Genomic DNA, 27,918 nt, shown 5'->3' with positions numbered 1-27,918 from the left:
GTGTGTGTGTGTGTGGTGTCTGTACATAAATGTGCTTGGGGGTTGATGCCAGCTGAGACGTACTGGGAATTCACACTCAGTCTCGTATTAATTCAGGAACATGAAAATAAAGCAAAACGGATGTGTCCATGTTGTCTTAATTAGTGTCTGCTGCTTGTTCTGTTCACAGAGTGGAGAAGGGATGTCAAAAGTCTGGGATTCCAGCCCATTTTCATTCTCTTCGTGGGAATGAAGACGAAAGGTAAGAAAGCCTGGGACAATACCACCTCCCTGCGTTTGCGCGCTGCTCTACAGCCCTGCACGTGCATGATGTTGCCTTATCCTCACAAGACCGAGATGAATTTTTTTCATTTCAGAGACAGAAAACCTGAGACCCAGGAGAAATTGAGTGTCTTGTCCAAGGATACATAACTGAAAAGTGGTGGATGCCAATAGTCTAACCCAAACCTAGTGATTTCAACTCTTTTTTAAATTTACTCTATTTCATGCATCCACACTGCTCCTACCACAATCCTTAGATGACCGGGCATGGAGGTTGGGTGGGAGGGGGCACATACTATCTCTTCGGGGATTAGGAGTGAAGAGAATAGGGCTAATCATGCTGATTTTGCCTCTACACTCCATGGAGGGTCAAACCAAAGAGAAGATTGTGTTGCCTTTGAAGGAAGGTGGTTGCCCTTGGTTAGAGGAAGACAGGCCAGGTGTAAAATCATTGTCAAGAGCAGAGAGTCCAAGCAAGTTAATTCTAGCCTTAGCTGTCACCTTGATCCTGAACAATACAATCTCATTATTCTGGACTTTTTTTCTTCCTTTTTAAAAGTCAGTGATGTTATAACTGATAAGACAATCTTCAAAAGAGCAAAAGGCTAAATACAAAAATTCTACAGAACACAACTAAGCTATGTCAGGTTTGACTTACAGATGCGATAACCGCCTTGAAGAGGCTCAATATTTTCTTGACATTCTCAGACTCAAGGAAACCACCATCGGGAGCATAGTCTAATTCCCTGTCCCATTACTTGAGGCACTTCTAAAAAAGATGGCTGCTAACCTTTGCATATAGTTTTGTGATAGAGTCTAAATTAAAAATGCTTAAGACAGAAGTAAACCAGCAGAGGAAAAATTCCAAGGAGCCAGGTAGTAAAGCATTCCATGGGGGCCAAACACGTTGAGAAAAATATGAAAGACCAAAGTGAAGTTTTTAATATAGCATACAGCATATGCGTAAAGAAGCTTTTACCAAGCACCATAATCAAGTTTAGGCGCCTTCTGCCCTTTAAGACATATACTCAAAAATCAGCGCAAGCTATATTGAGAGGTTGGCAAAATTGCATACTAAAAGGTAGGCAGTTTACCTTGTCCGCAAACGGTAATAACGCTCACCACTTAGAGGGCTAAAATAGTCACAAGGTTGCCCATTTGCATGAGATGTATTTAACACGGGGGTGTCCAACTCCCAGACAGTAGATTAGCCTATTGAGGCTGGCGCACAGAAATCATTTCAGAGCTACAGAACATTTCTGAGGTTTTAGTCATAATAATACTTAGAGCTTCCATAAGAAGGATTTGAAGACTTCAAATTAAATGATAATGAATAGGTCTAAGCTTCTCCACTAAACACTTGAAAACTAACACCTCCTAGAACGCCATGGAGGCCTGGTGTTATCCCCTTCCTTCAACAACCCTCCCTCCTCACCCTTCTCTCTTTCAAAGGAATCCCTGTGCACAAAAGACATGAGGAAACATAGAGAGCAGGAGGATCAAGGTGTTTGTTATGAATGTCTCTTCAATAAGCTGGAGACTGTATAAAAAGAGGATAATGAACGAGACCATTTTAATAATAACCAGGCTCTTCATTTCGTGTGTCTGATATCTTGGACTGGTGTTGGCAAACTGTGTGGCTATCTAGAGGTCAGGTAAGTTTTTTTTTCTTTTCTTTTTTTTTTGAAAGACTCACAGAAGACTTGAACTTCTCTTCGCCTAGTGAATATAACTTACTTTGGAAGGCAGCGAGAGGCCTGAATGTTTGAATCAGGCCACTCCTTTGCCCACCTCTGCCCCTTTCAGCTGCCCATTGGCAAAAGGGGGATGCCAGTGTCTATTTCACTTGACAGGTGTGAGGATTAAATTGAGCTAATGTATATAAAACCTCACACACGGTGCCATACCTAAGACAAACACTCTCTAAATGTCAGTCGCTTTTCTCTTTCCTCAGATTTTGTTCTAGGTTGCAATGACTTAGGCAGAAAGTCAGTTCCTCTTATGATATAGCATTTCTTTTAGCTTGTATAGATTTCAATCAAGAGGGCTTAAAATAGTTCATATGTCCTCATTTTCCTTAAAAACAAATCTGTTAATTCATCATACAGTATTTCTTAAGTTCTTATGGATAATAGTTGGTATTCTGGGTAGCCCTGAATTCTATAGTAATATTTTTATTAATGAAAAGGATTCAGTCTAATGAAATATCTGATGTCAGAAATTTTGTGACCCGAGGTAAAAACAATAAACAAACAGAGTATGGTTTCCCTTTTCATTCCCCAACCCTAACTCTCCCTGAGTTAGGACATCTGACTTTAGTTCAGGGTGAGGAAGACCCCCATCATGGCTCTCGGGGTGGCTCACTGTCCAGAGAGTCAGCATTGACCCATGAACTTGACTAAGCAGCCTCTTGACCCTTCTAAATGGCCCCAGGGATGGCGCGTTCTCCTTAGATGGAACCAGTCTCTGATCTTTCTAACTGGTCTACCATTTCATGTGTCTGAATATCTTGAACTGGTGCTCACTAATTGGGTGGATATCTAGAACTCTCTCTGAGAGTACCATCTCCTATAACAGGAGGAAGCCCAAGCAGTGACAAGGGGGCCCATAGTGGACTAGTTAGACAATTATCAGTTAAGGGAGATGTGTCACAGTGAGCATTCCATGACCACTCTGAAAAACTTATTTATACATAAATGCACATTATTTTGTGTGTTGAAAATCTTTTACATTAGAAATGGAGATGCACAGGACTGGTGGTGAAGAAAAGCTGTGTCACTCACCTGCCCAGGTTGTTCACAGGCCGTCTGGTACCTGGCCTGTTGGCACAGTTCTTTGACCCTCTCATATTTGGGCAAGTGATTTGACTGTTGGATATTCTTATTGGATTCTTCCTTCTTACGGAGGAATTTCCTTCAACAAAAAGGAGGAAGTTTCTTATGTGACAAGTGATTTGAATGACCTTCCCTGCAACCTGCCTGTTCTTGGTTTTCTTCCCTGTCACATGATTCCACATTCTTCAAACAGTAAGAAATAGACGTTAAGGCTCTGACCACAGGAGTTCAGCATTTGATGAGTCCTTTGTGACAAGACACTATGAAGATGAGCGGTCAGGACAGGAGGGAATCATTTCCCCCCAAAGCATTATTTCAAAACCTTGGACGTAAATGTTTAGCTGTACGAGCTCAAAATTCTTTTTGTGAAAAAGCAATTATAGAAATGCTTTCTCTCATTGTATGTACAGAGCAAAACCCAAACAATGAGCATGATAAATCAAAAGGGGAAACCCAGAAGCAACTACAGAAATAATTACAATCTAATACATTCATGGATTTAAAACTAAGCAAGACACGTGAGGGAAAGAAGTAGAAAGGTGTCACGTAGGGCTTGGAGAATATAGGTAAGAAAGTCGACTGACCCACTGATTAGGAACCAAGGCTGGGAAACATAACAGTGAAATCACAGCCATCTAAGGGCTTTGGTGCCATTTTAAGAAAATCTATTCTTTACAGTTCTGATGCAACAATCATTAGTCTGCTGGCGAGCAAAGAATGACTAGCAAATCATTCAATCTTGTTACAAGGCTTACGAAATCTGCATGTTTAGTAGACCAAAATAAGAGGGAAAAAAAAATACCCAGCAGGGAGAGCTGCCCAGTAGGACTGGTTCCCAGAAGCACCCCAGGAACCAATAATTACCCTCTTTCCACGAGGAATGTATCACGCCAAATTTTGGCCTTCTTGTTTGTTCGAAACCTGCAAACAAAATAATAATATTTACAGTTGGCATCTGGACATTTTTCCAAACAGATTTGCGCCAACAGTTTATTTAAAGGAACACCTCTTACTTCCCACAGACCATGACTGCGTCTCCATCAATACGCTATTTAAAAACAAGCGAGAAATTCTCAGCTCGGGGTGATCTGCACGGACAAAGGGTATTTTGCCTCCACCTTTCAGCTGCTGGCTGGCTCTGGGTGCCGGTGTGCTTGGGACTGGCTGAGGGAAAGAAAATGGACCCACCTGTTACCTGGCTTTTCCAGGTCCAGAAGTTTGAGGACAGACTTGCCGTCCACATCGGGAGGAGGGTCGAGCCCAGCGATGTCCAGAATCGTGGGAGCCAGGTCAATGTTTAGAACGATCTGCGAGACTCTGCAAAGAGGCAGATGGTTATGACCCAAACCCAACACCGGTGGAGGGCGGCACATAGGACCGCTTTCTCCACATCATGACTCACTGGCCATCCGTGCTTCTCCTCTCGCATCTGTAGGGTTAGTTCCACTTGGCCAGGCTGGCTCAGCGGTTAGCGATGGCACAGAGCAAGATTAACAGGCTCTCACAGGGGTCCGGCTGGAGAGACGCCCAGACCCCTGAGCTCTGGCCACACTGTCAGACAAAGCCTGATATATGGTCTTTGTAGGATGTACACTTTCTTTGAAAACCCGATTGTCCATAATTCCTCTGTTGAACTTTAAAATCAGTCTTCTAAGGAAGGATACGAGGTTTTTATAGTTGAGTCCAATCCATGCTACCAAGTCTTTCAAACGTAAAGCCTTCTAACTCTAGATCCGATAATTCCTAAGGTGTTTCTGGTGATCTGAAGACACATAATAACATTCTTCATAGAAACCAGTCTTCCTGCCATTGCCATCTCCCCAGGATGTGGTGTAATGCAGCACATGGGGGAGGTTCAGATACCTGGGTTCTGGGCCCTGCTGCTGCTACTTCCAGGATCGGGGGCTCTGAGAAAGGCACTTACGCTACGGGGCTTCCTCATCATTAAATCAGGGGTCCAGGCTAGATGCTCTTCAAGGGCCCTTCCAGTTTTTGAATTCTACTTGCATTCTTTTCTTCCAATCTTTCCATCATTGTTTCACGTACACAATCTCGTTTTATACAACACATTCTGTTGTGATTGTCAGGGCACATGAAACCCATGTTATGACATGAAAACAGAGATGCAAAGAGATGCAGTGACTTGCCTAAGGTGACAGAAGTAGAACTCCAGCCCTTTAGGCTTCTTTTAAAAGAAAATCATGCCTTGAAAAATGTAATGAAAACAATATTTAGTCATAATTAAAAAAATAAATAAAACTAAGAGGGTGGCATTGGCTGTTTTTGAAAAAGACAGTGTATTTCTGATTCAAAGAAGGTAAGGATGAAGTTCGTAACGATCACATTCTGTGTCTGTGTACACAGGTCCTTGTGACATGGATTCTGGTCAATTTGGGAGAATTAATCATTGATATAGTTCTATTTCCTTTCTGTTTAAATAGTATACTTTAGTTAATTTAACATGTGGTGGGGGGTGAGGGGAGGTATAGGTTTTCATCTTCTAAATTACCAACCTACATACCCCGTTTTTTGTTTTGGATGAAAGGAAACCAGACACTGAGATCAGTAATCGAATTATCTCCGACGTACATGAGCTACGACATCTGAATGTTGCAAACAGAGGAATACGTACGTTGATCCTGGTTCTACACTTGGACCACGAATAAAGAAAGGCACGCGGATATCAAAATCATATGGCATGGATTTCCCCTTGACCAGTCCAAACTGCCCAATATGGTAACCATGGTCGGCGGTGTAAATGATGTAAGTGTTTTCCAGCTCTCCCGTTTCCACCAGCATATTATACAACTGAAACACAGCACAGGGACAAGTCAGAAGCAATTGTGGCAGCCTAAGATGACAATAGCGTTGCCGTGATTTCCCCCCCAATCTTTTTCCCATTATTTTTTAAAGGCTGACAAATGCAAACATTAACCACATTTCCCTGTCGCTTATAATCCTGGAAGGAAAAAGTCCAATAATACAGTTGAAAAGTAACATTTTGAATTTGGCACATGCTACTTAAAGGTCTTTGTTCACTTATTTGGAAAAAAACAAACCAAACAACAAGACAGCCTCTACCACCAAACTTACATATTTTACTTTGAATAATCCATTGTTAAAGCAAATTTTATCATCACTCTTATAGCTGATTATCAAGGGCTAAAAGCAGGCTGCTTCTGAAACTGGTCCAGCTATTATCGATCTAGTCTTTACACAGGTCTTCTTGCCTTATGTCATGTTTTAAAAACCACAAAATTTCAAATGAATTTTTTGTATTTCTGGCTTCTTTTAAAAGGTCAGAAGGCCTGACAAGACCAGGTCCACATTTTTATATGGCAAAAATTAGTTGGAGCTGAGTAGTTCCTCCCTGCTTTGAATGGGGCACTTCACTTCAAGTTTACTACCATCCCCACCGTTCCCTTTTACTGGACCTGTTTTAGTTATTCCCATTATTGCTTAAAATTCCTGAAGATATTTGTGGGTGTAGCCCTTGATTTAGGATGTTTTGACTTTTATCTCCTCTTTGCTACTGGCTCCACAAGAACGAAGCCTGGAGAGGTAATAGAAGAGGGCAGAAGATAAGGGAGGACTGATAAATTCACTGGACACACTCTTTCTCTCTCTCCAAAACAAAAGAAAGAAAGAAACAACAAAACAGGATTGGCAAGAGACTCTGGACCAAAACCCATCACGGAGGCAACTTCATGTACTTACCCTTTCCACAGAATCATCCACTGACATCAAAGTCTGAAGCCTTTTGCGATGCAGAACGTTTGTAAATTCCATGTGGATGGGCAGCATGGGTCCCGTGTACTGCATAATCCAGTGCTTATCCATATTTGGTGCATAGTTATAACTAGGAGTTCTGAAAATACCCAGAAAGGAGTCGTTTTATTATCTCTGTTTTAGTCATGTAGAGAGATATCTCAAGTTAAAGTTGTGACATAACCATTTAGGAAAGCTCATTTAGACTCTGCTCAAGTATTTCTCTCTCCCAGGTTTCTTCTTTCTATGTTTATCAGAAGATCTGAAGTCTTCGCCACCCCCAAACAGCGCACACCCTTGGAAGGTATAAGAATTCAAACTTACAAAATCAAGACCGGCAGCTAAATATCTAATTAGTGAACATTCATTTGGGTTTATTGAACAAAATGTGTAAAAGCACATGAAGACGATCATGGTAATGTTAGAAATCTACAGACAAAACAGTAATGTAGAAAGGAATGTTTTCATGGTGATGTTAACTCATAAAATTTTATTGCTAATTAGGCTATAAATATAGTCACAAATATGCTATGTGGAGTGATGAATCATAATTTCAACACATTTTTTTCTCTTGAGTTTACTAGAGCATTTTACTGATATATATATATATATATATATATATATATATATATATATATATATATATATATATATATATAGTCTCTACGAGTTTTTCTCATTCCTAACCTTGTATATAGAGACCATTAATTTAATTGGATTGGCTGGAAGTATAACCACGTCTACTTCTGCAATATACATGCTTACCAATAAAGCTGTTCTTTTTATAGATAAATCAATATAGGTGCAGGGTATAATTTTTGTTAAAAACAGTTAGAAGTGGGTCTGACTATTCTAGGACAGGTCAGTTCAAACTTATATTTAATCTATTATAGAAATACAAGGGGTGTCCCATACTTTCCATGGGGAGCCCATTAAATGTCACCTTCTCTTTGAAGTCTTACCCAACTCCCATGAACATCAGATGCTGCCACCTCATATTCCCCAAGAATATATCGATACTAGAGCAATTCTCACACTGAGAATTACTTCGTATATTTGACCTCTCCGCCAGACTATAATGTACTTGAAACTTCTTAGCTCTTAAGTGTGTAGTGTTGTTTAATGTTAACAACTTAGTATTTACCATGTGTCAAGGGTAGCGCTAAGTGTTTTATACACATTAGATCCTTTAATTATCTCAGCTCTTCCCGGAAATAGGTTTATCATTCCCATTTTACAGCTGAGAAAACTGAGGGCTTAGCCAAGTTAAACGTTTTCCTCAGATTAACAAAGCAGGCAGGTGGAAGAACCGGAACTTGATTCCAAAGTCCTTTTGCTTTAACAAAACGAAAGAAAAGTCAAGTGCGGGCTGCTTCCTACCTCTGAGGTTGCTTTTCATATGAACCACAACTTTACAAATAGACAATCTTGCAAACAAGCAACGGTTCATGTGGATTAAGGAATTTGATGACCAGTCTCTGTCTGTTCTGGGGAGGATCCTATCAGTGGGAGATTGCGCATAATGATGAAGGTGTCCCTGGGGCATTTTTTATATTATGAAACTAGAGAAACCATCAGTCACTGGGAGCCTGGTGACTTCAGGAGCCTGGACCATTTATTGTGCTGGTTCCGCCGAGGAGCGAATTTCCCATGGGGTAAACTTGGGAGTTTCTGGGACACATGAGTGTTCCCCGGGGCATTTCCATGCACACTGAGTGATATAAATGGCACGTATTACTGTACATTTTCTCCTGCCTGTGGATTTGCAGAACCTCTCTTTTGACAGTTGAGGTTTTGGTGCCATTGGCCTTCTCGGCACCAAAGGTTAGCCAGGCAATCTGCATGGATGCTGGTTAACTAGCAGAAGTGCAGCAGCATGAAACTCAGTGTAACACTGAGTGCAGAAGACTCTGCCTGTAAACGTGTACAAGGTATCCACAGAGTGTAAGTCCACTCCCTTTTAAAGAGACAGATTTGTGGAGTGGGAGAGACAGGTGCTGCTCAATTTGCTCACCTGTAAATGGGCATAATAGTCCCTGTCTTAAAAAGCTGTTTTGAGGAACAACTTTACCTTTCTATTATCTATCTATCTATCTATCTATCTATCTATCTATCTATCTATCTATCTATCTATCTATCTATCTATCAGTCTATCATCTCACCCTTATAAGTGGCTAGAACAGAGGAAGCTCATGAGTTTCCTACAAGCGCCAATAAACAAAAACATTCTATGTAAGTATCCGGGTTGAAAAAAATTCTGTAGCGTTAAAAAACAAACAAGTTCTCAAGTGCCACCTGCCGTTCTTTTAAAGAGAAATGTGCAATATAAACTTTCGTCTGTTTGCTAAGTAAATGACTCATAAACCAAATGGCCCCATTTTTTGGACTGAAAGTGTCCCTCATCTAAAAGTGAACCCCAGACTAAATTAGACTCTTGTAACTCAGGAGCTTGTGCTGTAGGGAAGGCCTTAAGCCTGCATTTCTTATTCTTTACTGTTCTTACCGTAGCATGTCGAGTTACACACAGGATTGGATTAAGAGGCTGAATAGCAGCTGAGGGGGCTTCTAAATCCCATCGGAAAGGGATTTTCACCCGTTGGGGATAGTGCAAGGTCAGAAGAACATACCAAGTTGGTAGTGAAAGGTCCCTAACCATTGGCTGATACGTGCCCCTGAAAAAAATCCTACGGCTAGCAAAGATTCCACAGTGCTTCTTTATAATACCTAAACATCCTCTTCGTGCTGCCTTTGATGTTGGTTTGCCTTAATTTTAAAATAAATTTAGTTGACTTTTTGAAAACCACAAAACCTCAACACAAATAAAAATGACAATAGGGAACTGAAACGCAGGCTCACAGTGGGCAAATTATATCTTCCACCAGTTACCTTGATGTGCTTGGCACGGGTCCACCATTACTGGGAGTGGGAGGGAAGGTTGCAGCAAATTACAAGCCTCAAATTGGACTCCCGGATTTCCAGAATGACATATGTTAAGTCTGGCTTATATTAAAAGGGAGAGTTTAGGTCAGTTGTCAAAGCTGTACTCCCCCGCCTTTTTTTTCTTCTTAATTTCTTGATGTGGGAGATGACCCCCAGCTCTGGGGATGAAATCCCAGGTGGGATCTCAGCAGGGGGCTGGGAGGGGGTATGCATTTGCCTTTTAAAGGAAGACAGACCCACCACTGCTTCCCACAGAAAGGCAGCTGTTCAGGGACCTGCAGGTGGAAGGTCGGGGGTCCTGAAATTGACAATGTTGTTGAAAAGTGATCTTTCGCCCAAGGCCTGTGGTTGCCTCCCTGCTGGGGTCCACCAAATTCCTGGAAGACGCAGCCCTCGGGTCCCCCAGTGATAACTAAAGCTTGCTCCCCTAACTAAGAATTAACTTGACAATTACTCAAACAGGGCCTGGAGCTGTCAGCTGGGACAGGAGTCACAGACAGAAGCAGGTCCTTGTTTCAGGGAGAAGTGGAAAACCATATATCCAATGGTTCCCCGGTGTTTTAGAATCAGACCTGAATTTTCGTCCCAGCCCTGTTACTTCCTAGGGTGTGGTCTTGGGCAACTTTTTTCTCTAAGCCTCTGTTTCCTCATCTATAGAATGGGTAGAACAACTTCAAAGCCTTCTCATGAGGGTTAAAAGGGATTTCAGGGACTTTGAGGGGTGACCGGTTAGCTCAGTTGGTTAGAGCGTGGTGCCGATAACGCCAAGGTTGCCGGTTCGATCCCCGCATGGGCCACTGTGAGCTGCGCCCTCCCTAAAAGAGTCAACTATGCCATTGTAGCATGAAAGCAATGTGTAACCAATGACCATGGCTGTTCCCCAATAAAATTAAAAATAAAAGGGGGGGATTTCAAGGACTTGAGAGAACACATCCTGGGAAATCCAGTCACTTCATAGCGCATTTGATTGTTGTGATAACCCTGAGACGCGGGCGGGGCATCTCATTCCCATCTTACAAATGAAATAAAATGTACAGCGGTCACTCTGGAAGAGTGTGCTGGGGCCCCTGCCTCTTCCCTGACGTCACACTGACCAGCGTCTGGAACCACAGTCCCCAAGCAGCACCTCAAAATCCCAGTCATCAAAAGAAGAACTGACACAAAGGTTTGCATCAAAAGTAAGTCCTGGGCCGGCCGAGTGGCGCGATGGTTAGGAACTGGCTTGGGACGCCGGAGGGCTCCGGTTTGGATCCCACATGTGAGGGCCAGTGACACTGCCCTCTACAAAAAAGAAAAAAAAAAAGTAAGTCCTGAAATCCTGAGCCTTCATCCTGATTTAGAACATTAGCCGCTTCTGCTTCCCTTTCAGGGGTCTCCCAGCAGCTGCCGACTGTCGACTGTTGCTGCAAATACAGACTGAAGTCTGACGCTGCGAAGTACATTGGATGCATCAGTGAAAAGGTACATCACACTGGCTCTTTGCTTTAACATTGAGGGACAAAGGACCCAATCACCATTTTGAGTTTCTGTTGCACAAAATCTGTGGGAGTTACAGTCACACATGTGCCCCTTCTGGTGAGACTTTCTGTTGTCTGTTCAGATGGGTGTTTTGCCCAGCCAGGACTGTGCACCCCAGACCTTAGACTCTCAAGAAAACACACATATTTGTAACCCTCCATAGACTATTCCCATACTTAAGCACATTAACTTCTACCAGCAAGGACTTGCTGCACGTTGCTTTTCTCTAGTTGTTACTTGTAGGACTTTTATTGTTCAGTCCACTAGATCGCAGGTCATTTAGCGCCCTGCACAAGTTCAGCCTTCACCACCAATGCCGATTCTCTTTAAGCCTTTGATTCTCCTTCCAGTGTTGCTATTGACATAACAGGAATCGGAATTTTGAAAATCAGTAACGTCACCTTTCTCTTTGATGGGTGGGTATTTCAGGAGAATAATTCTTATTAGTGAAGAAATCGCTTCAAGAAATGCACATGTTGTAGATTAAATCCATACTTGGGGGAAAGCAAAGAACTAAGCGGTTCATTCTTGTACCAGTGAAAATAAACATGTTTCTAGTGTGTTAGATTTGAACATGTGTTTTCTTCACTTGTTATTTAGTCTCAAACAACAACAAAAAAACCCCTTAACGATCTAACTCTTAAAGGGTACTGGTTGTAGGCCCATCATTCGCTGAGAGATGAAGTGGGTGTGTTTCCAGAATAGGCCAGTTAAATAGATTTAAGACACACACTCAAAGCATTAAATTGGAAACTCTATACTTAATCTCTCAAAGCCACATGATCTCAGCTTTCACTAAAACTGAACTTATTTGACTTTGTGGAGCTATTCCTCACAAGTTCAAATGTCTTTAGGTAGGTAAGATGGAACACATGTAGAATAATACCACCTGATCTTGTTACAGGTTATGTCATCAAACTAATTTAGAGTCTTCTAACGATGTTGCAAAATCTAATTAGAACTGTGCAAATACACACATAGCAGCCACTTCGAATGGTAATTGTGACAGGGATGGGTATGGAGAAAGCCTGCTGGGAAGATCACCTGGGTCCACGAGAATCGAGTTTTGGCTCCAGCTTTGTCCCCGTCTACTTCTGTGACCATTTTCTAAAAACTTTGACTATGGGCTTTCATTTTATTAATCAAAAATTTATGGAATGATACTGTCTTTAGGTATCCTTTTAATGTTTTTAAAAAATGGTTTCGTGTCAGCTGGTCAGTGAGGTTAACATGTTTATTCATTTGCTAAATAAAAATATATGCTGCAACTAACTCTACAGGAGCCGTGCTCACCGGGCACCAGAGGGCAGAGATGAAGCACTTCGTCCTGCCTTCAGGAAAGAGTGGCCTTGCATCACTCCAGGACCCCATTTACACAGTATTTTGTGTGAATGCTGCTCACTGGAGTTGTGCGATAGGACGTCAGGGATCTGGGTAAACAGCCCGTGCCATGGGGTGAGTAGGAAAGGAAGGAAGGAGAGTAAAACACAGGAAAAGGAGCAATCATTTCTGCCCAAATCAGACAATTTCATGAAGAATTTAAAGCCCTCTCATCCTCGAAAGCATTTCCTTTTGTGTATTTGTGGAAGAAATGAAGTAAGGATGTGCAAATTCTTGTTAAGGCAAGACATTTCTTTGCACCTTTAGACAACAAAGATGTTTCAAAAACTTTGTTTGGAGGCTTACACAGAGGTTGTTTTCCCTTTAATATACTACGTTCACCCAAAAGCGCCGCTTGTAGAGCCATCCGTGCCTATGAGTGGACATGGATTGTTCTACGGACATTTTAGATTTCCCTTGAACTTGCGTTTGTGTGTTCACACACAGTGATACACATGTCCAGGGAGGGAAAGAAAGAACTGTTGAATTGCAACAACAAAAAAATTATTTTAAGTTGACAGAGGCATCTCTGGCAGGAAGATGATAAGGGAGCCTCACAACTGCCCATTGAACCATCTGGTAGGTCAATGAAATCTCCCTTCCTCGCAGGGCTTTGGTCACAGGTGCCTATGATCACATCACTGGGGCCTAGAGACAGAAGTTATGTCAAAGCGAGAGTGAGGCTACAGCACTGCTCTGAGGATGCTGGGGAGACAACTTACTGAAAAATACAGCTGGGTCGCCTTCGCCATACGGAAGGGCTTTATGATAAGGATGGGTCTGCGTATTATTATGACGGAGGCGCCCTCAGATTTTTTTGCAGGGCGTGAACAGCCGAGCTACTGTCTGATTAAACAGTGCCTCCTGTCACGAGTGGCTGATAACCCACTCTCATTCCTAGTTGCTAGGTGTAGCCTAGTTAGTAAAGCCAACAAGCCAATACTGGAGTGACTGCCTTTGTTTGTTGGGAACAGCACACACCGTGGAAACACGATCCCCGTGCTCCAGGTTGGGAGGGTCAGATAGCAATAACCCAAAGCCGAATGAAAAGAAGGCATCCGGATATTGCCTGACCACCAAAGAAGGTGACCTAAAGGAAAGCGTTCGCGTTACTTGGGGTCCCCCCAACAGGGTCGAGTCTGCAGCTCCTCGCTCTGTTTGCATGGGGCCTGCCAAGTCCTTAACTTCTTCCATCCCTTTGCTTGACTGTGTTGCTAATGTTTTCACTAAGGAAATCGGCCATTCAGGAGCTCTATGCACCCGAATTGGCAGCTCGTCTTCAATTTGTCTCACTCCTTTTGTCTGTGGGCTGAACTGTGAACCTGCGCAGTCACTCACAGTGACAAGAGATGCACACTGACTCTCTCCAGACCCTTCCTCCAGCGGCAGCCGGCAGCCGGGGAGACCTTTACAACAGAGAAGCCATGAATCCAGGGCTTGTAAGGCCAGCGGGGAAACACAGCGGGTCTCCGCATCCTAGGCACGCCCAAGTCCAAGCTTAGCGGCCAATAGAAGCTGAGTCACTCAGCCAACCACATACATTTTCATTTTCTGCGGCTAAGGTTGTTCTCCAAACTGGCACTTGCCCCTAGCACACAGTGTGCACCTGGAAAAGATAACACAGCCTGGATCAGTGTTTTCAGAATGGCCAGGTGCGAGAGTCTTAGCTTGTCAAGAGATTCGTCATGTCACAATGGGCAAGCATCAACTTGTCATTTCTCTCGCTGCTTCCCCTAAACTTTCAATTGAACCAAATGAACCTGCACTCTTGGGAGGTCAAGAGAGATCAAACCAAGAAAGAACGGGGTTCATCTTAACAGAAAGCGTCGACAAGAATGAACATCTATGAGGTGGCTTCTATCTCCCAGGCCCTACTAGGGATGCTAGCTATGCTGCCTCTCTTAATTTTCATTCATGATGTCATGTCAAGGGGCGAGTATTATCCCCATTTTACAGGCGAGAGGGAGGTTCTGAGAGGTTAAAGAAATTGCCCTCGGATTTAGTGAGGACAGCTGAGACAGGAACCAACTCGTGTTTGTCTCTAAGGCCTGAACACTTTCCACTTGGCCCTGTGTAGATTTCGCTTAATGAAATCACTAGTAAGGCACACAGGTGGTTTAGTTGAACTAAAACAGAACAACAGAAGCTATTTCCATGTAGAAATGACCGAGTCAGGTCTTATATCATTACCCTACCAACTGCCTGCCTCCAGTGACTCTCAGCTTACAGTTATGTACCAATTCACTCAAGTCCTCAATATTTTGCCAATTTCCCGTTCCAGCTTTATCCCGATTGCTTTCCTTGCTCCCCAATTCTCCACTTTCTAGGTCACAGCTTAGATCCTCTCACTTACATGGCGACCAGTTGTCCGGTGCCACATTCTCTTCCAGAAATCATCGACCCCATCTGTAGAACCCAACCTTTCAGGCCCATTTTGAATGCTGCCTTGTTCATAAAATTTTCCTGGTTCCCCCCAAAGATGAGAACGCTTCTTCCTTCCAACTTCCACAGCCTCGAGTACCGACTCGAGGTCTGGTCCTACTGGTGGTATGGCTACTTGGACACCTGCCTGTCCTCCCACTAGGGCTGGGTTGGGGGCAAAGGTATTTTGCAAAGGACCAGACAGTCATGATTTTAGGCATGGCAGGTCACACTCTGCTGTTGTATTGCGAAAGCAGCCACAGACAATACCTAAATGAATGGGCCTGGCTGTGTCCCAATAAAACTTTATTAACAAAAACAGATGGCAAGCTGGAGTTGCCCTCAGTGTGCCAGCCCCACTGGTTCTCCAATGTCAACAACTGTGTGTTCTTTATGCCTATATGCCAGCTGCGCTGTCTAGGTCACAGGTAGCTCTCATAAATATTTGTGGAACTAAACAGAATTTTTTAATTGCTGGAAGCAGAGATGCTCTCTTCGCTCTCACTGAGGCCCTGAGAACCCTGCAGATTCCTCTCCTCCTGAGACTGTCATCTGTGCATGACACTGAGCTGCCCGACAGAGCCTCTTGACCTGCAGCTGACTTTCCTGCAGGCTCAGGACCTTGCCTTGAAGTTTCAAAGGTGGGCTGACTCCTAAGGAGCCATGAAACCCATTCTGTCAACCCCTCCTCCTCAAACTCAGGGAAAACACTGGTAAGGTTTATAGTTGTCGAGAGTCAACCTAGCCTGGGAATCTACTAATGGATAGGATGCTGCACAAGGTGATTTCTGACTCGAAGGAAAAGGGAATGTGGGTCCCAGGGAGAGAAGAAGCCCACTAAGACCAACTTCTGTCACTGAACCAGCTGGTTCCTAAATTTGTAAGTGATCTATAATGGAGGGCTGCTGGCCACTCGCTTCATGGTTATCTATAGGATAGATCTTCAGGGGCCTCGTATGAGATGATCAAAATCCCACTGACCACGAGTCGTCAGTCCTTTGGTTATAATCAGATACAGAATATAAAGAAGAAGCTCTCCAGGAAACTAGAGTGCCTTTAGTAGTTACTTATCTTTTTTTCATAAAGAAGTACAGCTGACCCTTGAACAACATGCGTTTGAACTGCGTGGGTCCATGTATACGTGGAATTTTTTTTAATAGATATACAGTGGGTCTTCTGTGTCTCCAGGTTTTGCATCATGGATTCCAGGTTTTGCATCATGGATTCCACCAACGGTGGATTGAAAATCGTATTTTCGATCTGTGATTGGGAATCTGTGGATGAGGAGGACTGACTGTATGCCTTGTTTTACACCACGCTACATAAAGGACCTGAGCATCTGCAGATTTTGGCATGGGAGAGGAGAGGCAGTCCTGGAACCAGTCCCCTAGAGATACCAAGGGGCAACTGTTGCTAGGTGTTTGGGGGAGTCAAAAGCTATCCGTGGATTTTCAACTGCATGGAGGTCAGCGCCCGAACGCCCTCATTGTTCAAGGGTCACCTGTACATCTCTTGTTCTTTTTGTCTGGGATCATGGCTAGAAAATCACAGTGGATAAAAAGAGATGGTATTTAAGCACTGACAGATTAAGAAGCAATTGGGGAGGTTTAGTGACAAAGGAAAACAGATAGCAACTCCCTCTCCCCTACCTCTCTGATGGCCAAACTTTCAGCAGACCCAGAGCCAGCTGCTCTGTGTAGAAGACTGCAGGTTATTGCAGCAGATAGGCAGAAACTGAGTCGACAGAAATCACGTTCTCTGCTGCCCAAGCACCCAGACTTTTCCACCCTTGGCTAGAACCATCAGCATAACACAGCTCTCTGCTCTCTGCCTCGTCCCCCCACCCCCCACACACACCCTCAGCCCCCTTCTCCATGCCTCCCCACCCACTCCTTTCAAAAAGAAACATGAGGTTATTTTAAAGCTGTGACCTGGGCAGGCCTCTTGGGCAAGCCCCCTCACGCTGCTTTCTGGAATAATTCTCACTGTACATCTGCAGCAAAGCTGCCACAGCATTCACCTATAAAATAAACCTGTGCTGCTATAAGCAGACGGGGATGGGCACTCTGCCACTATGAAAAGCGTACTGTTTGATCATTATTATTATTAGATTACACTCATGAGTATCATGTAAGACGACTGAAGGGAACTCTTGATAAAAAATAGCCCCCGCGCATCCTGTGTGCCTCGCTTCCATTCCTTTTAGTGACTTAGAAATGCTGGGAGTATGATTCCTAATCAAACCACTTAGACAAGGCCCTCGATTCCAGGCCCTGTGGCCTGCCTGTTCCACGGTCTCCGGGCAGAAGCTTGCGGTCCTGCCAAGTGGAAGGAAATGGGGTGAGGGGAGCAGCGGGGTGGGGAGCAAAGGAAAGACCTGTGTTCAGCAGGTCCCAGAGCTGACGGTATTACTCACATGTGTTGGGAAGCATTGGGGTACAGTTTTGAGAACTGTGGGGCCGAGTCCTCGGGGCCGTGGGGCGCAGCGTGACTGATCACCATCATAATGGGCCTATGGGGATACATTCTCTTAGACATTTTGAAGTAATTAATGCTCTCGTTAGTGATTAAGTCTGTGAAGTAGTCCTGAAACATACATTTGACACAAAACAAAAATTACAAAAGGTGACATTCATCAGATCACATTTGAATACTTCTTTCCTCAGAAGCAACCCAGTGAATGACGAGGGAAGCTCTAAAGCAGGAAGGAACACTGTACTCCCTAAGACAGCAAAAACACCTTCCCTAACTGAGAGAATCAGTTGCCAGTGGCTTTCTAGGGTTGCTAGCTCAGCATCGTGCAACAAATGTATTTTAAGTAATGCACAACTTAGCAATTAGGAAAGAAAAGTCAAGTCCTGTTTGCCCAAGATAATGATCAGATCTGGCAACCGAAACGGCTAGAGCATATGAAACACCGGATACATGGTTCATTCTCAGGTTTCGTTGATGTAATCCATGGACAAAAAATTTAATTACTCCAAGGGCAGGAAACACCCACACTCTCTACATATTCACAGTTATAGAACACACACACACACACACACACACACACACACACGGAAAGATCTGTTCTTCAAATTAAAAATTCACCTGTGGGAATTCTACAATCATTCCTAAGGAAAACCTTGGTCCAAATCTGGGTGCACAGGGAGAAGCTGCAACATTGTATCAATTAATGTACTTGAAACACTAAATATGGGAAGCAGTTGATTTCCTGCAGGTTATCCTCTGTTCCTTGCACAACTAAAATGATACAGCTGCTGAGATTAGAGCCTGGCTTGTTAATAAAATGACTTAACCTGCAGTCCAAGGGGCTGATGAGAGTCTACAAGGCGGGGATGGAGGAAATGGAATGAAAAGGAAAGATGAAAACTTAACTTAAACCACCTGCTTCTCTAAGTGTGTATCAATGGCCTGGAGCTGCAGCATAAACTTCAGAAAGTGCCCAGGCAGGGTTCACAATGTCAGAAGCTTCCAGGCATGACTAATCACATATAGATTTAAGAACCAGAACAGCTGCAAAGAGCAGCAGCCAAGGAACAAAAATCTGTGTCACATGTCATTGTTAGGACAAGTCCACAGGCTATCACCTTCTTTCATGGGAGTGTCAGTTTCATTCTTTGCCTCACGTAAAAAAAGATATATCTTCTTTTCGGACACAGTTGTCTTTGACACTTAATCAGCTGTGATAATGGGCAAGTTACGCTGGTTTACTCTTTGGAGGGAATCTTGATTACTTAGCTCTCCTTAGGACAACAGGGAGAGAAAGGTTAACGGCTTGAACCAGGAGCAGGAAAAGCATCCCCACAGATAAAAAATGATAGCAATGACAATTAGGGGACTTTGGAGGACGTTGCTCAGATCTGCCTCCAAGGTCCCTACCAGCTCTCAACTTTGATGAGTCTGGAAACCTATTAGCAACGTCTGTGAATTCATTTGCGTTAATGTTGTTTTCTGAAGGGTATGAAAGAGGGAGACTTACAAGCAATCTCCCACCAAGTCCCTCGTGCTCAAATCAGGTCAAGCACAAAGACACTGATGTACTAAAATGAAATCAAGTCCCCTCTTTCTGATCTCTACCAATGCCTCTTTCTAGTGATCTGCGCTAAATAGAGCAGATTCTTGGCTTTTTTGAGGCAAATGAGGAAGAGATGGGTATGGCTGGAAGGGAAGAGGATATTTTAGGCTAATTAGAGACTCCATTCAAAGATATTTTCCTCTTCACTCTTGTGATCTGAAAATCATTTTATTTACATTGGCAATCACAGAGCCTTTGTGAATTTTAAAGTCTAATGTGCTATCTATTCGTTAGAGAACCGTGGGACATGTCAATTTCAGTTTCGGTGAACTAATTTGGGAATCCTAGGATTGATAGGCTTAGAGACTTTTGTGGACTCTGGCTGCCATGGGGTAGGTGTCCTTGTCACATATCTAAGCTTGGTCAGACAGGAGTAAAAGCGAAGATCGTCGTTTCCCAAACTTTGATTATCCTGCTTGTCTGCTCTGATTCTTACATCTAAATCTGAAGACAAAATAGACTTTCATCCTAATGAAAAGCAAAATAGTACAAGATGAACATTTGATTATGTGGACAAGTCCTCTGGGGGTGGGAGGGAAACCAAAAATTATCACAAGGCAGAGTGGATGCATCTATGATTTCTCTGATGATACATTCATCAAAGGCTGATTGCCTTGTATTCTAATAAGTGTGTGTGTGCGGGGAGGGCGGAGATCACTACATAATAAAGTCAGGGTTCCTTGAGAGTCTTTTCTTGCCTGGAGTTTAAAATTACCTTAGCATTTCTCATTCTAACATTGTGAGAACATAGAAAGCCAATCGTGTGGATAGGTTAACTCACTGAAAATGGCTGTTCCCCATTATGCACAAAGTAAATTGATGCAGTGTAAAAGGGCCTGAAAATTACCTTTGCATAATCAAATCCATGCTTTTCTTTGATGCCATTGCGACAAACAGTGTAATTATAGAAACGAGAATTCTTAATTAATCCAAGCCATTCTCGCCACCCAGGAGGGATGTAGCTGCCATTATATTCATTGAGATATTTTCCAAAAAAGGCTGCAATGGGGGGGGAAAAAAAGGATTATTTTCTCATATGACATGATTGATCATCAATAAATACAGAAACATGACATGATGGCTTAAAACAGAGAGAGTAAAACAAAAGTGAACCTAGGTAATCGCAGGTGCCAGAATAACATTAGTGGAATATTCCAATCCTTTGGGAAAGTGACAGACACACATTTTCCTTCTGCATAAATAAAAGTAGCCCTTAAACATATGGATTCTCGTTCAGTAAAATCACCATAACGACCATGGTACACTGGGTGCAGCTATTCTTGTGGTTCCACGGGGGATACCAGTTGAACATACCCCTTTGTTCAGCTGAAGGAACAATCAAGAGAAACAGTCAATGTGAGATTTAGAATGCCACCCCAGGGCACATACTGGAGAACTGAAAGTTCCGTCTTTGTGATAAATGACATTTCCTAACTTAACTGTTGGAGAGTTGTGAGTTATAGAAACGCGACGGAAAAGCTTGTCTTGGTTGTTGCATATCCGGAGAGCACAAATTTTGTGGTAAACTCCGTTTTTATGGGATGAGGTCAGGGTTTTTACGTCACGTGTATTTTATGGCATCTGTGTTTACATTATGTGTATTTAATGAACATGTATGTCTACTGATAATCAAAAAACTCTGGCAACATGGAGTTACTACATAGATAACAAAGTTCCATAGAATTATATAACAGGAGTATTTGCGCCAGAATCAACGCACTGCTCATTGAAAAAGCCACTGGAAGGACTTCACATTTCTAACTTTGGCATGTCACTTCCAAGAAAGGCCACTGGGCCTCAAGTCTTACTGATGATTGTTTAAGAGAGAGGGACACTGTGGATTTGGTCCTCTGCCAAAGATGATGATAGGAGAGGAGGAGAGTAAGGTGGGGTGGGGTTTCAGGGACACAGGGGGTTTGATCCTGAAGTAGGACATCTGCTAACCAACAGAAATGCATTGTTGGCACACTTGAGAAAGAGGGTGAGATTTGTAATTATTGTAATTACACCATGAAAACAGATATAACCAGGCATTATTCAGGGTATGCCTAGATGTTTGATCACCTTATCAGACACACACATAGCATTCCCCTCAAGTATGAAGGACTAGAGAACACTGTATTTTATATATGTATATGTAGGTATACCTATGTGTGTAGGCATGTGTGTGTGTGTACACACACACCTATATGTATACATACATACACACATGCATGCAAGTTTTATTTTTTTCTGATTTTTAAAAGGCTGCCATCTTTAATCGAGGGACAGACCATGTCCTCTGCCTTCTGTGTCAAAGCCACTCCCCACCTCATTATGCAGGCTTGACAGGTGCCTCCACTTACATACATGAGGAAAAATAGTTCCTGGATGACTGGATTGGGATGATAAAAACAGATCCTGGAATCCAGGCACTTCATTGGTATTGGCCTTAAAGCACACATTGCTGAACTTTTTTTTACATTTTCTTAAACGAGTTATTCGTCATATATCATTTCTGTGTCTTTAAGCGATAGCTATTTACCGTGCTTTCATCTTTGATCTACAACCACCTTTAGAATGCCTCCCTCTGAATGTCTGACTTGCCCCTAATGCAGTCGTCCAAACAGAATGATGTTTCCTCTCCCAAATGTACTTCTCTCCTCAGATATCCTTTCATTCTCTGAGTGTGCTAACCACACCCTGCTGTTTAACCAGGCTTGGCAGCCCAGAGCCTTCCCTGATTCCATTTGCTCCTTTTCTGCGCCCGTCCGGCAGTAGCCACCACCCGTGGGTTCTACCTGGGTCACAGCTCTCGAACCCTCCCTGATTACATGACACCCCTCCTGGATGCCCGTCATCTCCTGACCAGCTTTCTTCGCCAGGCTCCAGTCTTTCTACTCTCACCGCCACCTTCCTGAATACCAACTCCGGTCACATCACCTTCCTCGCACCAGAGGGCTCCTTCTCGCCTGCAGAGTCACGTTCAATTGGATAGCGTGCCATCCAAGGCCTTCCTTGGGTCTGAACAAAATCCCTTTTTCCAACCCCATCTTGCGTTCCTGTTAACTGTCCCTCTCCCCAGCTCTCTTTGCTCTGGTTTCCACCTCTCTGCCTCTGTCAGTGCAACTCTCTGCATCTCCCTCTGTGTGTATCAAGGCCAGAGCACGTGCCATTTCACTCCCAAGCTTTGTGCCAATCCCACAGCAATCTGTGTCGGTGGCTCTAATGCCATCTTCCCTTTCTACCTCGTGGTAGAGTCATGTTCACATATAAGCCTCACCCTTCTTAGACTGTAAGGGTTTTGAGGGCAAACATGGCCTTTGCCTCATCTCTGTGCCCCCACCCCCATCCTTGCACAGAGTATAGGGACTCCATAATTTTTGTTTCTTGAACTGGAAATAGATGTCCCCCCCCCCTCCCCAATCATGTCTTCTGGGGATTCCGCAGGTTCCAGACTTGTTAAATGTTGTGTTTTCACTTGAATTATAATGGTTTCAAGCCGATTTGGTTGAAATATTTTCAGAGAATAGAGATTCAGAGTTGCTGGAGTGGATATTTCTCAGATTTATGTTCTTCGAAGGGTTGACGCAAGTCAGAGGAACACGACAATGTTTATTGATTTGTTGAATGAATGTGTTTCTCTCTTGAATCTGTGAACCAGTGAGTCAATCAAGTTGTCACTTAGCCAAACGCCCACTGCTGGAGGATTCTGCCAGGGCCCTGGAGGATGTGGACGGGTGTAGGACCAAGTGTCAGAGGCTCTCATGTCATCTATGACTCAGGATTTCCCTCCGAGCTGACTATGTTCAGTAGGAATTCTTCTAATGAGCATTTCTTGTCCTCAGAGATTATCCACAGAGAACCACAACATGATTTTCTGACAAAAGGCAACATAACTTGGGAGTCACAGGCAGCTGACCGAGAACACACCCCACCAACATTACCTCAGAAAGGGTCTGTTTCCAGGAACCTTCCATTTAATGAGCTCAGGTGCCGATCTCACCTCTGGCCTGCTCCTCAACCCTGGGAGTTGATTCCATTTTTCTCTCCTTTTGTCTTTAAAGAAGTAAGAGTATAGTGGTTTGGGATATTAAACCCGAGAGCCAGCCCACTGAGTTCCAGTTCTGGCTTGCTCCTTGCTAGCTACGCATCCACAGGCAAGGTACTCGACTGTCTCCGCCTCCAATTCCCTTTCTGTAAAGCTGAGGTGGTGATTAATGACAGTGGTAGGGTGGTTGTCAGGATTAACAGAGTTAAGACACATGTATTGTGCTGAACACAGTGCATGGCACGTAACAAGCGCTTTTTAAGTGCTGCTATCGCTAGTGTTATCATCAGCACCGCTTTTATCATGACCCTTTCAACTCTGAGCTCTGAGTTGAGGTCATTCACCATTCAGCAGTGCAAGGGAACCTCGTCCTCGAGTTGAAACATTTCTTGAGAGGTTACGTACTTTTCTTTCCCAATCCCACTGTTTTTGTGGCAACCAATTCTCGCCCATGTGGCTTACATTTTCCTGCTTGATTCGTGTTAAAAGCTGTCTTGTTACTTTCAGTTTTAGTTTTTGTTTTTTCCTCTCAGGGCCGCCATGCCAAGTCGTTCCTGCCCTCCTCCGCATTGTTTCACTCGTGAGGTTATTTTGTGCTGTTTCTTACCAATTTGCCACGGCTAGTCCCTCTCCTTAAATCCTCCCCTTGCAAACTATTTCTGCAAGTCTCCTAACTGTGCTTGTTATTCATGTCAGATCGCCCTCCAGGTTTTTGGTGTCTTTGTGTTAATGGAGTGTAAAAAATGTACTCAGTATTCCAGATGTGCCTTCACCCATCACACTTGTTCCAAGAGAGACCGGGACCTCATGAGTCATGGTGTGGCACCCCAGCGTTGGCAGCTTCAAGTGACGCTGGCCTTTCTTGTTGCCTCCTGACATTGAGACTCATTTGTAATCGCCCCTGGCTTCTTTCAACATGACGCTTCCTGGTAGCACTCTGCAATTGATTATCTGGGCTTCTAATTATTTTCCTCCAGATGTATTAAATCTCTTTCTCCCTCCCCAACATGAATTTCATTTTCTTGCTCATATTGCCTTTAAATTATGTGTAGTTGGACGTTTTTCTCTCTTTTGGCATTGGCAATTCAACTCAACTTACTACTAAGCTATCTGAATATATTGCTAACATGCCATCGACCCATCCCTCGATATCCTTTTCTCTGGGATTCCATTAAAACGCATCTCTTCACAGCTGTTTAAGAAGGTGGTAGTGGGGGTTGAGTGACAGGGAGACAGATCAGAAACACTTGATTATAATTACTTTTGACTTTAGGCCATGATACTCTGTCTATGACTATCTGTTCTACAATAAGCAGAAAAATTATCTTGAACTATATGAAGCAAAGGCATTTATTTTTAAGTCAGCTTAAAAATAGTAACTACACAAAAGATTTCTGATGCTGTAGAGAAGTTAAATCTTGTTTAATATAAAAATGACATACGAACTGAGCTTTTACCCTATGTAATTGATAGACGTGGGCTGCAGGATTTCGCTGGTAGTAACTAAAAATATACATAATTTTGAACCAAGTGAAAATTATGATTTATGCTTATGTCGACTTGTATACATGAGTCTGGTTTCCCCAGTTAGATTGTAAGTCTAATGAAGAAAGGATCTTAATTTATATCTCTTCATATCCCAGTGTCTAGTATAGTTCCAAGCCTACTGTGGTTCAATAACTAGCATACTGTGGTATGCTATATCATGTTTAGGTGCCTACCAAAAATTTATAAACCCTAACTGATAAAAATAAGAATGTTCGTTTGCCTTACTTTAAGTACACTCCACATTCAAACAATCCCATATTAGAGAATAAGCATACTTGCTATAAGTAACATAAATTTTGTAATGTACTGTATTTTGCCATGTATAATGTGCACTGTGTTGCCCAAATTTGTGAGGGAAAAATAAGGATGCATATTATGCATGGGTAGTACTAATTCTGTATCTCTATAAATGTTTTAAATTGTTTTATTTATGCTTATGAGTTAAAAGTGTAACTCTAGAAATCAATAACGATATTCATATGCAAAATAATACCTGGAATATGATAATTGGTTTTGTTGAACTTATGACAAACTTGCAAAGACGAAGGGTTCTTGGCCTTCTATGATGTGTAAATATCTTAATTTTGTTATTGGTACATAAAATTTCTTGTACCTTGTATCTATTCTTGTGTTTTGTAATTACTTGTTACATAAAATTTCGTGTACAATATGTTAAAAAATAAACGCTAAAATCTTTTATAATACAAAAACCAAGTAACAAAATGTAAACAAATAAAAATTTGAATTAAAAAATTAAAATGAAAGAATTTTTTCCCTGAAAGTTTGGGCCAAAAATGTGGGTGCTCATTATATATGGGAGTGCATCATACACAGCAAAATATGTTAAAAAGGCATGAAATTAGAAAATTGATTAATTTATCTAAATTATTTTGTTACAAAAAAATTCTTTACAAGAAGATTTATTGCAGATCTCTATGAAATATTACCCCTTCGGCTCTAGTGATATGAGGTAGAATTTTACTTCACATGAGATTTCATGTATCATGTGTTCTGATTATAATTTGAACACTACAATTTTTAAATAAATCAACATAATTACAGTGATTATACTAAAATTAAGGTATAATTTTGGACAGAAAAACAACTTAGGAATCATCCCAGTCCAATTTCTGCATTATAAACGTTGGAAAAGTGGCCTTTACAAGTTCTCAGAACAAATTAAAGGCAGAGATCGGTTGTGACGCCAGCTCTCCTGAGTTTTTTGTGCAGCGTTCTTGCTAACACTGGATGCTGCTTTTCAAACGTGGGCTTTTACCTTAAAACTTGTGCTAGGTTTTACATCCATGCCTGTACCCTCACAAGAAATGTAAACTGAATTTTTTTTTGAGCATACAGTCAGGCAGGATATTCACTTTTATGATAGATATCCAATGTCATTCCCAGTTCACTTGTCAGAACATAAAATGCAAGACATGTTACTGTATTTTTCCCTTCTTGAACATTTAAGCTGGTGTAGAATCATATTTTCCATGAGTAAATTTAGAAAAATTTAGGCGATAGCCAGTCCAAAAATATGCCTCAGTTCTGAAAAAGAAAATTCATGTCATGTAATAGTAAATATAATATTGGATCGATTCGATTCATTAAATCCATGTATTCTGGATGCCTCCCAAAATAAGCCTCTTAGTAATTTGTCTTCTCTGAGCTGGTCTTCATAAATCTGATTGCTGCTTTGTGCTTTTTCTCTTAATGGATATTTATATGTAATACATATTTCAGTTTCTTTCATTATTTTTCTTAGGCTCTCAGCTAAATGTTCTAAATAATGTATTCATTATTAGGAAAACAATATAATCTTTATCCTTTGGCTCTTTTCCAACTAGTCTAGTGGCTCATAAATAATTATACTGGCTTAATACCTACTCACCAGCTCTTAATTTCCTAAGGTGCCTGTCATCTTGGTGTGCTTATTTGTCTATTTTCAAATGTGTCACTGTTCCCGGTTAAATCAATAATTATTATCGCAAAGACAGCTTTACTTCCTAATTGTCTCAGACACTTCAATATGTTCCCATCCCAGATAATTTAAACTCTGTAGATCTCTATCGCTGCCATTTAAGTCTTCTGTTTGTAATTTTTCTGATTTACGAATGAGCACATCAAAATTTATTTTAGTGGGGTGGCTGGTTAGCTCACGTGGTTAGAGCGCAGGCTCATAACACCAAGGTTGCCGGTTTGATTCCCACAAGGGCCAAGAAGCTGTGCCCTCCACAACTAGATTGAAACAACTACTTGGCTTGGAGCTGATGGGTCTTGGAAAAACATACTGCTCCCCAATAAAAAAAAATAATTATTTTGCAAACTAAAATTTTTTGGAAAAGTCCTTTGTTTCCCTTAAAAATTCTTTTTAATTTATAAGATGACTCACTATAAATTCCATTATTACCTAAGTGTCTAGACCCTTGGGGAGATAGTTGGCTTCAGAATCAGATTTAATTTTCAGGAACAAATCTTCTCTGCTTGGAGAAGACAACTAACTGAAGCAGGCCCGCTAGGCTGTTCATCAGGATAGACACCTGTCGCTGGGGAGGCCTTACAGTGTGCAATCTCATCCCAGACCTAACCCGTAAGGTGAGAGTAGCATATGGAAACAGGCCTGAAGACCAAGGTCGTGATGCCTGCTCTGGACATTAGAACATCAAATGCGTCACTTCAGCAAGTCACCTTCATCTTGTGGGTCTAACTGTGCTCATCTGAAAATAAGGGGATTGAAATAAATGAGCTCTGAGTTTTAGTCAAGCTCTTGTAATCCACTGTAGGGTGGATCCAGCCTAGCATAACTGAAACAAGTACCAGAATACACTGTGCTCCTCAGAAGCAACAACGTTGTTTTTATCTTGGTGACTCAGCGTGCTTTGTAATGGATGGTGTTTTGGTTTTTGCCTTTGCCATCGGAAGCTCATTTCCAAATATGCAGCCTTTCTCTACAACGCCACGGCATGCAGCTTGTACATCAACCTTTGCCTTGACTTTAATGAGCTCTACTCTTTATTTCCATTTGCCGGAGTCCTAAGTGCTCTGTATTCTATCATGTTATATGTGTCTCTGTAAGGCACTTTGGAGGGAGGCATGATAGAAACACGTATAGAAATAAGACAACAGGGGCCGGCCGAGTG

The 27,918-nt window shown here is 42.4% G+C and overlaps 1 protein-coding gene across 4 annotated transcripts in view; it reads right to left on the bottom strand.

The window, feature by feature from the left end:
- SULF1 (sulfatase 1) overlaps positions 1 to 27,918 on the bottom strand; it is a 159,095-nt gene that overhangs the window by 25,304 nt on the left and 105,873 nt on the right. For all 4 annotated transcript variants that reach the window (XM_019627013.1, XM_019627016.1, XM_019627012.1 and 1 more), the window contains 7 exons: positions 20,051 to 20,202; positions 17,539 to 17,708; positions 6,813 to 6,963; positions 5,728 to 5,903; positions 4,284 to 4,412; positions 3,960 to 4,016; positions 3,045 to 3,174 (listed from right to left, as the gene is read on the bottom strand). In XM_019627013.1, the coding sequence (XP_019482558.1) occupies positions 3,045 to 3,174; positions 3,960 to 4,016; positions 4,284 to 4,412; positions 5,728 to 5,903; positions 6,813 to 6,963; positions 17,539 to 17,708; positions 20,051 to 20,202 (965 nt within the window). The remainder of the gene's footprint in view (positions 1 to 3,044; positions 3,175 to 3,959; positions 4,017 to 4,283; positions 4,413 to 5,727; positions 5,904 to 6,812; positions 6,964 to 17,538; positions 17,709 to 20,050; positions 20,203 to 27,918) is intronic.

Source organism: Hipposideros armiger, unplaced genomic scaffold (genome assembly GCF_001890085.2).
Source record: "Hipposideros armiger isolate ML-2016 unplaced genomic scaffold, ASM189008v1 scaffold_698, whole genome shotgun sequence".
In the NCBI taxonomy this organism is placed as follows: Eukaryota; Metazoa; Chordata; class Mammalia; order Chiroptera; family Hipposideridae; genus Hipposideros; species Hipposideros armiger.
This window is presented reverse-complemented; position numbering and strand designations above follow the sequence as displayed.